We start from the raw sequence: 11,517 nt of genomic DNA, 5'->3' as shown, positions 1-11,517 counted from the left end.
AGCCCGAAAGCCAGGAAAAAGGCAGAATAAGTGACAGGTGCCAGAAAAACAACACCTGCAGATTCAATTAGAGAGTTTTTATATGTCAGACAGCCTGAAGGTAGCTCCTGTTATAACTCCTGTCATAAATGTCCATTCTTTCATGCATTAGGTTCAAAAATGACTCCCCCCCCCTTCATTTGAAATGAGATGTGCACCCTCACCCTCATGTTTCTGTGGTTTATCGTGTGGCTGCACTGGAAAACTACACATAAAACAGGTCAATTCATTTTTTTCAAAAGAAAATCCAAATGAATTATAGGAAATGAAAGCAGAACTTCCAATTTAAATATGAATTACAACAAACTTGCAGACAATTTAATGTGATCCTGGTGTTTCAAAGTACAGTATAAAGCTTTAAAGTTTGCAGACATATGTTTCCAGAAAGTTCTTTGGATAACAAGTCTTGTTGAGGAATAATAACACGTCTTTATTATATATGTCAGTAACAATAAAGTCCCCTTTAAATACATTAAAATTTGGCAGCCAGGTGAAGACAGACAGTAAACGTGTACATATTAATACCGTTTGCGTCCATGTGTTCCATTTCCCTACAGGTTTGAACTGGTATAATCCTCCTGCTTAAACCGCCATGTTTTTGGTGACTGGAGGTGCGGCCCCCCTGAAATGGCAGACAAACCTGTTTGGACTATTTGAATTAGCTCCAGGCTTTCAGCTTAATGCTGTGTGACGTTTCAAAAGCCTCACGGAACATTAAACTGTACACAACTCTGCACTATAAAACATTATAGACATTTCACTATACAGATTAGACCATGACATTCTCTCCATTGCAGCATATGGAGGCCATTTGCTCACATTCTTCATATGACCATTTTCAGGATCCCAACATACAACTTTATCTTTCGTCTTTTTTTACACATCATGTACACGGGTCGATCCTTCAATTTTGGCATTTTTAGTAACATTAGCAGTGAAATGAAAAACAGCAACATGTGACACCAATAAAAAAAATGGATCTGATCAGCTTTCACAAGTACACAATCTACGTTAAAGACAGAATTTGCACTTAAAAGGTGGGCAACTCTGGGGTTTGGGGCAACATATTTATTTCCTTCACATGTACAGATTACATAAAGTTGTGTTAAAATTGTTACAGTAATCATAACAATTGTGAGGTGTGTTCTTGAATCAGCTCACAGGTTTAAACTGGTTCAAACAGAATCTCATCCATCCACAGTATGTAGAGCAGCTGGCCCCAGCTGGTGAACAGCACATATGCGTCTATAGTGACACTCGTGTTGACCTTCTAACTTTAAGTGACTTGTTAGAAATTGTTGAATGAAGGGAGCAACAACAGTGCTGTCAGACTGGCTTCATATATACAGCAAAGGAAAACAGATTTTGTGTAAGTTCTTCTTAAGCTGTCCATCAGTTCATAATATGTTATCTTTATTATTTGCTGAAATAATTATATATTTTGCCTATTAAATGAAATACTTCACCTCCTCAAAACAAATCACCAGTGATGCTGAGTGTATAGGTCACTCTCAGTAGTAAACAGCTATAATACAATGTAAACAGTAACTAACACGTGAGTGATGCTGATGGCTGTAGGCGGTTCACACGTTGGTGATCTCCACACTTTTGTAGGTGTGCATCGGGCTGCCTTTGGCCCGAGGAACAGCTTGAACTCTGGCCTCTCTCGGCAGAGAGCCACAACTGCTGTGGAATCCCAGAGCTCGCTCCACAGAGTGGCTGTTAGCTCGTAACCTCAGCGGACTCTGCAGAAATGAAAAAGCATAAAACAGAGCGTGTGGTTTCTTTTATGACTCTGACTCAAAAATAGGAGATTGAGCTCCTAAGGACCAGCGTGTGGTGGCATGTAGTAAGGATCCAGTGGTGAGGGTGTAAACTGCAACCAACAAAAACTGCTTCACGATTCCCTTTCAGGCGTGGGAGAACAACGTTGTGGCTGTGAAATGATATCGTCCCTTTTCTGGGCTACTGTAGAAACATCGTGGAGCTATTACTGTAACTCTCCAGGCCCATTTTAAGGGGCTGAAGTCATGAATTCCAGTTTCAGATGATCATATGATCATACAAAAATGAAAACCTTACTGTGGATATTATATTTATACCAAAAGATCCCCCGAAATACTAGACACTGGAGGTCAAGTATTTAAGAAAAGCCTGTAAAATTAAACAGAAAGGCCTTGAAGTAATGTGGAACAACATTTCATTGTATGCACAAGGCTTTAATTCAGCTGTATGGAAATGTAATTGTATGTTTTGCCAAGAGATGTTTATGTTCTGCAGCTGTGAGAAAATTGCAGTACCGCATGCCCCAAGAACAAAGATACCCAGCCTGACATGCTGCACATGTGGAACATGGCTCAGACCACTAGACCACCAGAACACCCACAGAAAGAGGAACCTATAAATAAACATATGCAGGCAAGAAGGCCTGATGTTTTGAAATAGTTAAGTCAACACGACTCAGTCACCGGACTTCTCTGTAAATGGATTTTACAACATGTGCCCTAGTTGAAATAAGACGTCTTCCAATAATAATATATGATAACACAGTGAAATGATACCTTGCCAGATCTTCTCATCGACAGTCTGTCCTCAGCAAAGTAGTTAACAGCCACTGGTGAGGAGGAACCTATGACCTCACTGCCTGCCTGCTCTGGACTGCTGCGAAGACAGTTACAATCATTTCATAAAAAATCAGTTCAACTGGAGAAGAAAGTATATTTTGAATACCAGAGAAGGAAGTAACATTTAAATGTACCTCTGAGGGACTGCGAGTGACTTCATCTCTTCGTAGAGGTGTCGATGCAGCATGTGTTTGCTGCTGGGGATACCCAGGGCTTTGGCCATGGCGTCTGTGTCAAAGGACGGGTCCAGAACCATCACAGCTCCATGAATCCCTTTACCCTGAAGGTTGTCGGCAAACTCCTATAGAGCACAGCACATAGGCTGATGAGGACGGACAGAAAGCAACAGAAAACTCGTATTGTATGGTTTTATAGGTTGTATTTTTGTGAAGTGGTGAGGCGCCAAAGGAGCAGAGATGCAATGTGAGGAAGTCTCATAAACTACTTGGGGTGGTATCTGGTTACACTGTGCTGTAGAATGTCAACACAGACCTCCCACTCACCTTGAGGTCTATGTCTCTGATCCATTTCATTACTCTGTGACACGTCCAAACAATGGCGTCCTGGTCCTGGTTCTCACATTTTGCCCGTCGTGCCTGCAGGGCCTGAGAAGAACACAACACAATGCCAACTGTGCAATGTCCTGTTTGGTGAGGAAGGTCAAAGGGCGGGTGTGGCCCTGCTAAGGTAAAAGCCTAAACCTGCAGAGGCTAATAATAGAAATTACAAGCAGCTTGATGAGTGTTCAGGAGCACTGCTAAAACTTTCTCATCAACGTTTTTATGTAGACTTCTAAATGTAATCTTACCTCTTTATCAAAACTGACAATCTGCAGCAGCTGGATGGCCAGCAGGAGGCTGTTCTGGTGCTGCTGGTCGCTGACGTTGAGTAATCGCTCCAGGTCTCTGCGGCTCAGAGAGTTCAGCAGTCGCCCGTCCACTAGATTAGTCTGGAAGGTCTGGGAGTACTGAGGCAGACCCACGTCACTCAGCCATGATGTTGAAACCCAGTGGTGATCCATCTCCGATGCTTTTGATAGTCTGGGAGATTATTAGAATCGCTGATCAGCTGTGGTCGAAGAAGTTTTTAGAATATTTACTAAGTGAAAGTAACACAGTGTTAGGGGGAAAAACTCATCACAAGTTTGAGTTCTACATTAACACTGCAGTTAAAAACTATGTTTTGCATTAATAAATGAATATTGGTCCGGGCGGAGGTAATTCAATAATTTCAAATACTACTGTGTAGTTTAATCTGGAAAAAAACATTACTTCTTATAAAGTCATCCACGGCTTTTTGTTTAAACCTTGTTTTACATTGTTTTTACTGACTACTTAAATGTGGTACGTGAGGAAATGTACTTTTTACCGTTAAACTGCATAATTACAGTTAATTTGTTACGTTCCACTGCTGAACTCTAATATAAAATGTTCTTTAAAAGGTAAAACTTTGGGCGGCATGGTGGTGCAGTGGGTAGCGCTGTCGCCGCACAGCAAGGCGGTTCCGGGTTTGTGTCCCGCTCTGTGCGGAGTTTGCATGTTCTCCCCGTGTCTGTGTGGGTTCTCTCAGGGTTCTCCAGCTTCCTCCCACCTCCAAAAACATGCGCTTCAAGTTAATTGGCCGGTCCCAAATTGCCTGTAGGAGTGAGTGTGTGCTTGCGTGTTTGTCTGTGCCTCTATGGCGCACTGGTGTCTCGCCTGGAGTTTACCCCACGCCATGCCCTAAGCCAGCTGGGATAGGCTCCAGCCCTCCGTGTCCCGTGATAGTGGATGAAGTGGTGAAAAGAAAATGGATGGATGGATGTAAAACTTTTTATCAAACATCTGTTGTTTCGTTCACCCTTGGTCATTTTCAGCTCTCCTGTAATCCTCGATGGCCAGTCGAAGTTTCCTGCGGTGGATGGGGTTACTGATACCCAGACCCAGCTCTAGATCCTCATCTGTCAGGCCGAGCAACACCTGAAGTACAGAGATCCAATTCTTGATCAAACAAGATTAGGGACTAAATATGCCCACCTTCTAAAGCAAACACACTACTAAAGGTCTACCTACCTTGCCACTTTTGACATTTTCAGTGCAGGCTCGGATATACATGGGCATTCCCATGACAACCTCCAGCCAGGCCTGGACCGCCCCGGCCTTCCACAGCGACATACATGTGTTCCGGCTGAGCTCTGCCTGCTGCAGTCGGTCCAGATGCTCCTCTCCGTCAGACAGGCTCTGTTGTGTGGGGCTGTCAGAGTCTGGATAGGTCAAGTTATGGTGTGGTATACAGGAGGGGGTTCAGAGGGATACGGAAATCAAACACTCATCATGGAGGTGGAATAGCATCATAACCTGATAAAATCAGATGTTATATCTCCATATTAGTGCATGTTATACATGGAAATAACCTTTGATGTAATACTAAAATACCAGAATCTTTGTTATAAAGGAATGTTAATAATGGAAATCACAATCAAACGTCAGATTTGTCAAAAAAAGTAGTTTCAACCCCACATATCGACATAAAGATGTCTTGAAGTTACAAAAAATGGCCACTAGGAGGAGCCAGAATAATTCAGTAATGTTACACTTGTACTATATGTGTGAGAATGACCTGTTCTATGTATGGAAATAGCTCATAAGATTTATTTAAAAACAACATAAACCCAACTACATGGTTAAGCCATGTATAGCTGAAGTAGTGTTGGGAATCAGAAGAGATACAAACCATTTTCTTCATGTCATTAAGAGTGTAGTGGTCCAGTCTGATCTGAATCTACTGCAACGTTTAAGTCGTTCGCACACTTCAGTGGCTATCTGATGATTATGAAAAGGTTTAAGACCATCAGGATAATGTATTAGACACACAGGGATTATTCATAAAACATCATGCTCCTGCCCATTTACCACCTACAACACTGATTCAGACTGAACAGACAGATCCAGGATGAACTGGGTGTTTGCCTGATTCATCCTCACATGCTGACAAAATGTTGCATGCAAAGTTCAACATTGCCTTCAAAAAAAAAAAACCCAACAACTTTGATTTTTATATCTCTCCAATGGACCTGAGTGATATGAATAATCCCCAGCGAGCAGGAACAGACAGCTGGTAACCACAGATGAGGAGTTACTCACTGGCAGGAGAGAGCTGCCATTAGAAATGGCAGGAGGAGGAGAGGGAGAGACACATTAGACTGAGACACAAGAACAAGATTACTCATGGAACAGAAAACTGCCACATACCATGTTTTCAGTTACTTGTTTTATTTTTAAAATAAGATTTTATTTCAATTATAATCCATTCTGAAAATGCTAAAACCTCCTGAACATCTGGCTGCAACAGCTGCAACAGATAAATATTTGAAGTTTACTCTTGTTTGTTTGCTTTTTTCTTTTAAATAAAATATCTCAATAGATTAATTCTTTTTATGGAGCATCTCCTTAAGTACAAAGCATTTAACATAGAATTATTAGGGCCACATTTGCAAGAATTGAGGAGAGAATATGCAGAAAGGAAACTAAAAACATTTTTTTAAAAAAAACATAAAAGGGATTGTGCATTCATAATGCGAAGAGAAAATTGAGCTAAAAGGTAACAGCAACAAAGGAGCAACGCAGAATCGTTAAGTTTGACAATGTATGGATGACCAATCAAGGTAACATAGAGGGATCATGCACATGTTTGAAGCACATTCCTTTGTCACATGTTGGCACATGTTACATAGCTGTCAGTAGCTGTAATGAGTCACATGTAAACAATGTTCCGAGGCTGGCGCACAAACAGAGGCAGAATGATAGACAGGATTTTCATGATCCTTCCACCTTTGGCATAGTCACATGATTTCGACAGCAGCTGCCTGAAAACGCATCACTGCAAATTTTTTTGGTTGTATTGTCGGGTCTGTGCTCTTAATTTGTTTGAGAAATTCTGAATAAAACCTGTGCTGCCCAGTCGTTACTAAACGACAAAATGCTCTTACCCGCATGATGCTGTGACACTGACACATTTTTGTCAGCAAATATTATACTAACACTATGGCAAATTCAGCAAGTAATTTGAAACATCAGAATTTGGCCAATCAAACTTAAAGGGATCCATTCTATAAAGTGATGAGCTAACATCTCCTCCTACTTCATAAGTAATGGGCTGGGTAAAATTTAGAATACAAAGAAACTTAAGAACACATGTTGCAAAGCATGATAAAAGCAACTGTAAAGTAACAAACGCCAAGGACATTACAGTAAATCACTAGTTTCACAATAACTCCTATTCACATATTAACAGCAGTCCTTCAAGTCTCCAGTTATAAAAAAAAACATAAAACATTAAGACATGAGGAGGATAATACAGCATGAACATTTCTACACATTATAATAACCCCATGGATATATTTATATGCATGTAAACATATATACATATGCATACATGTACATCTATAAATATATATCTAATTTACAAACATACAATTTAAGTGTAATATACTGTACATTTATGGGGATAGCAGTCTCTTAGATTTTCCTCATAAAATTTACCCCTTCCCATCCAGACAGACCCTTTTTACATATAGTAAAAGCCAGGTAGATATCTAACCAAATCTAACACACACGCACGTACGCACGCACGCATGCACGCACACACACACACACACACACATATACACTCTCTCTCTCTCTCAGCATCACCAGTCAGCATCCTCCTCTATGTAATAATCAGGGGTGGCTGTACCATCAAACAGGCCGGGGTCCAGTGACTTGCGCTGCTTGCCTCGAGCAAAAACCCGTGACAAGGATCCCAGAGTCATCTTCTCCTTCTTCTTTTTACGCTTCTGGTCCTCCAGGTCCTCCATGGACTGGATGGAAGACGGGAGATAAGAAGGTTGCGTTTGTCATCTTTTACAGATGAGTAGAAGCAGTAGGTTGACATTTTTCTTTAAATTCACGTTCTGACTAAGAGTTGGGTGAGAAGATTCCCCTAAACAGTAAATATGAAGCTGCTGCCATCAGTCTTAGCACAGCTTAGCATAAAGACTGACAACACAAGAAGACAGCTGTCCTGGCTCTAACAAACTGTGAGGAAATCCATTGCAGTGTCTAAGAGCAGGGTGGGGGCTGGAGACATCTGAAATAGTCTGACCCAGACTGGAGCTTGTTTGAAAATAAAAGTAATTTATAACTCAAATGTTCGTCACTTCATAAAGAAGTTGTGGTCGATGGGCTTTAAGCCTACATATAATACTACATTCACGGATCAATAAATGATAACTATCTATCAGCTTATGACTGATAGGGCTCAAATTGAGTTAGTGTTTGCACTGAGCTTAAACTCATCATGTTATACAATATCCTCTCACTTCTGTTGGTTTTCATGCTCAAACATAGAGAACTTAAATCCTTTAGTCAATAACGGCTTTTTGGTGTGTTCATAGTCACAAAGTGAATGAGATACAAAGTTTGTATGGTTTTCATGGTGATACAGTGTTCCACAGTAAAAATACTGTAATAGGAGGAATAATAGGACTAATGATAATAATAATAACAATAATAATAATAATAATAATATTTTTTATCAGTAAGCATGGATATCATTCTTACAATAACTAATTAAGACTTCAAAGTTCTATGCAAATAAGTTACCTGAGATGGAGGATGAGGACAATAACTTCAATGATCATTATTTTGATTGAAACTCGAAAGATTTTAAACTGGGTATCCTATCTCTGAGGACTAACCCTAGATTAGTTTTTTAAACCACAGTAGTCAAACTTTATAAATTTACTTTCTTTTAGGGGGGATGTGGATCAATGTCCACTCACTCTCTTGCTAACTCCTCTGCTGTGTCATTAGGACCCACTGCACTGCCTGACAGGCAGTTGAGGAGTAGAGAGATTCTTTGAACATCTTTGTTTATTAAAAGTATACTGATTAACTGCTAAAGAGTGTTAGCTCATGAGACACATCCTGTTCATTCAGAGGTACTGATAGATGGATTCTGGTAACTTTCGACACAACTCAGGTCAGCTGTTTTCCTCATATCCAGTCTTTTTGCTAAATTAAGGCGAGTGACCTCATAACTAGCAGATTTTTGGAGTAACCATTTTCTCAACCACCTCTCAGAAAAAACATTTCCAAATTTTCCAAAAATGTCACACTATTACTTCTGACCAAGACAAAATAGTAAAAACACCACCACCACCAAGCAGGCAGGCTGACACCCAGCAGGCCAACAGAACAGAGGGTCAGACACAAGAAGGAGAGGATAAAGAGGATATAAGTGTAGAGGTGTGATTACTTGGTCGAGGGGGCCAGGCAGCTCTTACATTGCAGAGGGAGTGGGTCCGGTGACGAGGAGAGTTGATGTCGCTGGGTGTGGACGAGCGGTCCCCATCAGCTGCTGACGCATCAGAGATGACAGAGGGCTGTCTAGAGTGGCAGGGACTGATCCTGACCACAGCTGGATGCAGCACACACACACACACACACACACACACACACACACACACACACACACACACACACACACACACACACGAACGATACGTACACACACACACACATATCCATACACATTGAGGAATTCCCACAGTTAGCAGGTGAAACCTCCAGAAAACCCTGTTAGTCGAGTCTTTAAAAGCAACACCAAGCAGCACGGCGCCTGAGAGGTTGAGCAGAGAGGATCACCTACCCTGTCTGTCAGTGGTGTGCCCGTGGTAGAGGGTCTGCTGGCTCTGGCGGATGGCGGCGGTCAGCGGTAGGTCGGCCTGCATCACCCACTCCTGACTGCCGTTCACCACCGGCTCCACAGGCATGGCCAGCGAATGGCGCTTTGGTACATCTTTCGTCAGAGTGGCGAGAGACTGCTTCGCCTGGGGAACACAAGAAGAGGAGCACTCTTACGGAAACTCAGGGTTTTATCTAGGTAGATATTTATATTTGTTTTTAATTTCTTAATAATTATTAATTTCTTGATATCCATGGTGCCCCATGTAGCCGTGAATGCATGAATGAATGTGTGTGGTGTTTTAGCTCTGATTCCAAAAAAGCTTGGACGCTTTGTAAAGTGTTTCAGGAAGTAGTGATCCTTTTCTGACCCTTAGTCTTGAACATCTCAACATGTTGCAGCTGTTTGTTTCACATTCAACATCATTATACTACATACAAATCTAATTCACACTGTTTATGCACTTACAAATCAATAACATCAGTTTATTCATTAAATGCATTGATTCTGTACTATTGTCAATAAGTCAAGAAGAGTTAGAAAATAGTTATTCTCAGTTGCTAAATCACTAAACCCCAGCCTTTAAACCAGATTCTGAATGGCCTACACCAATTTTTCAAGCCACGTTGATCAAGAAGCAACACCAAACAACAAGCAGCTGCTGTTCAGGTGATAGTTTGATCTTGACAGAAAACTTTGAGGTTTGAATTTTTGATTTGCGTTTAAGGTTTTGAAAAAACCAGGGAGGGTTCTAGAAATGTGTTTTATAATTTGGGAAATACTTCAAATAAAATTATTTATGTTGTTCACAACAGGGTCGATTTGTTAGAATCCAGTTAGCCTACATACATTTTATACAACACTGCTCAACTAAAAGGATCTTCATAATGTATATAATACATGAACTAATCCTATAAGACCTCTGCAGTCAAAGTCTGCTTTTGCAAATCCGTCACTGTTTTAGGGCTCTGTTGTTGTTCAAACACAGAGTCGGTGTTACACTCTCTGAATACCATAACCACATGACACAAATATGTATGAAGAAGAGAAAATGTGGCGGAGCGGTGGCTCCAGAGCGACGCAGCCCCGATGCACCAACAATCCTCATCTGTGATGCTGCCTCATGTGAGGATCTGTGGGTGGTTGAGGTTTGCCAAGGGAGGAGAGCGAGATTAATGACACAGACCGATGATGGTACCAAAGAGGGACAAACACAGCAACACAGAAAAAAAGGCGTGAATTTCCTCCCTAGTGTTGAAAATGCGAATGCACACTGGGTTATCCTACGGCGTGTGCTCGATGTGATACAAACACGGAAACAGGATCTCAAGGCCAGACCTTGTTTGCATTTAGCTCATACAGACAAGACGATAATGCTAAGATGATCATAGACTGCATCCATGAGCAGGATGACTTACCATGGTGAGTTCTGCCTCCAGTTCTTTGACCCTGTTCTCCTTCATGTCCATCTGACAGCGCAGGACGTTCGCTTGCTCGGTAGTTTCTTTGGTCTGCCTCCTCAAGTCCCATTTCTCCCTCTCCAGCATGTCCTTCTCCTTGGCCAAGGCTTTCACTGCATCCTCACTCTCCTGCAGAGCAAACACCACGACATGGAGCTGAACGTCTGCGTCAAGGAGGATTTCATAACTACAGTATGTTCTGATATGATACATTTCAGAGATTTTACTGATCGTACCAAGGAACAATTACTGGTCCAAAAATTAATAAAATAGTCTGCCTTGAATTAATTCTGACAAAGCTATATTCTTTAAGTCCTTCTACACATAAATACATCTATAATAACGATAACAACAAGAAGTGTTTGTGGTCGAATATAACTACACTGACATTACGTGTTAAATAACCTATAATCAAAATTTCTGAGGATGTATTTTGTGCTACTTCATTTGTGCTTTTACCATCAATAATCATATATGTTCACGCCAGTTAAACTAGTTTAAAATAAATGCAACTTTACAGGAAAGAGTACAATCAGAATAAATGTGTTTTGGTACCCAAAGGAGTAAACAGTCAAGTAAGTAAACATATACAATGAAAGTAATGAAACACAATAATAATAACAATTGATAAATACACAAACACAAACTGTATTTCTGCTGATAACAGCTCTTCATACTGGATGACAGAA

General features: G+C 40.9%; 1 protein-coding gene across 6 annotated transcripts in view; it reads right to left on the bottom strand.

The window, feature by feature from the left end:
* Positions 1–209: 209 nt before the first annotated feature.
* kaznb (kazrin, periplakin interacting protein b) overlaps positions 210–11,517 on the bottom strand; it is a 113,056-nt gene continuing 101,748 nt past the window's right edge. Inside the window, exons 7-17 of one of the 6 annotated variants that reach the window (XM_068315017.1) lie at positions 10,787–10,957; positions 9,333–9,513; positions 8,968–9,038; positions 7,377–7,500; positions 4,715–4,905; positions 4,503–4,621; positions 3,472–3,703; positions 3,167–3,268; positions 2,798–2,964; positions 2,601–2,700; positions 210–1,784 (exon numbers count right to left, since the gene is read on the bottom strand). In XM_068315017.1, the coding sequence (XP_068171118.1) occupies positions 1,623–1,784; positions 2,601–2,700; positions 2,798–2,964; positions 3,167–3,268; positions 3,472–3,703; positions 4,503–4,621; positions 4,715–4,905; positions 7,377–7,500; positions 8,968–9,038; positions 9,333–9,513; positions 10,787–10,957 (1,620 nt within the window). In that variant the 3' untranslated portion in view covers positions 210–1,622. Of the gene's footprint in view, positions 1,785–2,600; positions 2,701–2,797; positions 2,965–3,166; positions 3,269–3,471; positions 3,704–4,502; positions 4,622–4,714; positions 4,906–7,376; positions 7,501–8,967; positions 9,102–9,332; positions 9,514–10,786; positions 10,958–11,517 lie in introns of all 6 variants that reach the window. The other 5 variants (XM_068315016.1, XM_068315015.1, XM_068315014.1 and 2 more) reach the window with 5 other exon arrangements.

This window comes from Antennarius striatus, chromosome 5 (genome assembly GCF_040054535.1).
Source record: "Antennarius striatus isolate MH-2024 chromosome 5, ASM4005453v1, whole genome shotgun sequence".
NCBI lineage: Eukaryota > Metazoa > Chordata > Actinopteri > Lophiiformes > Antennariidae > Antennarius > Antennarius striatus.
Note: the sequence above shows the minus strand (reverse complement) of the source record. Positions and strands in the feature narration are given on the sequence as shown.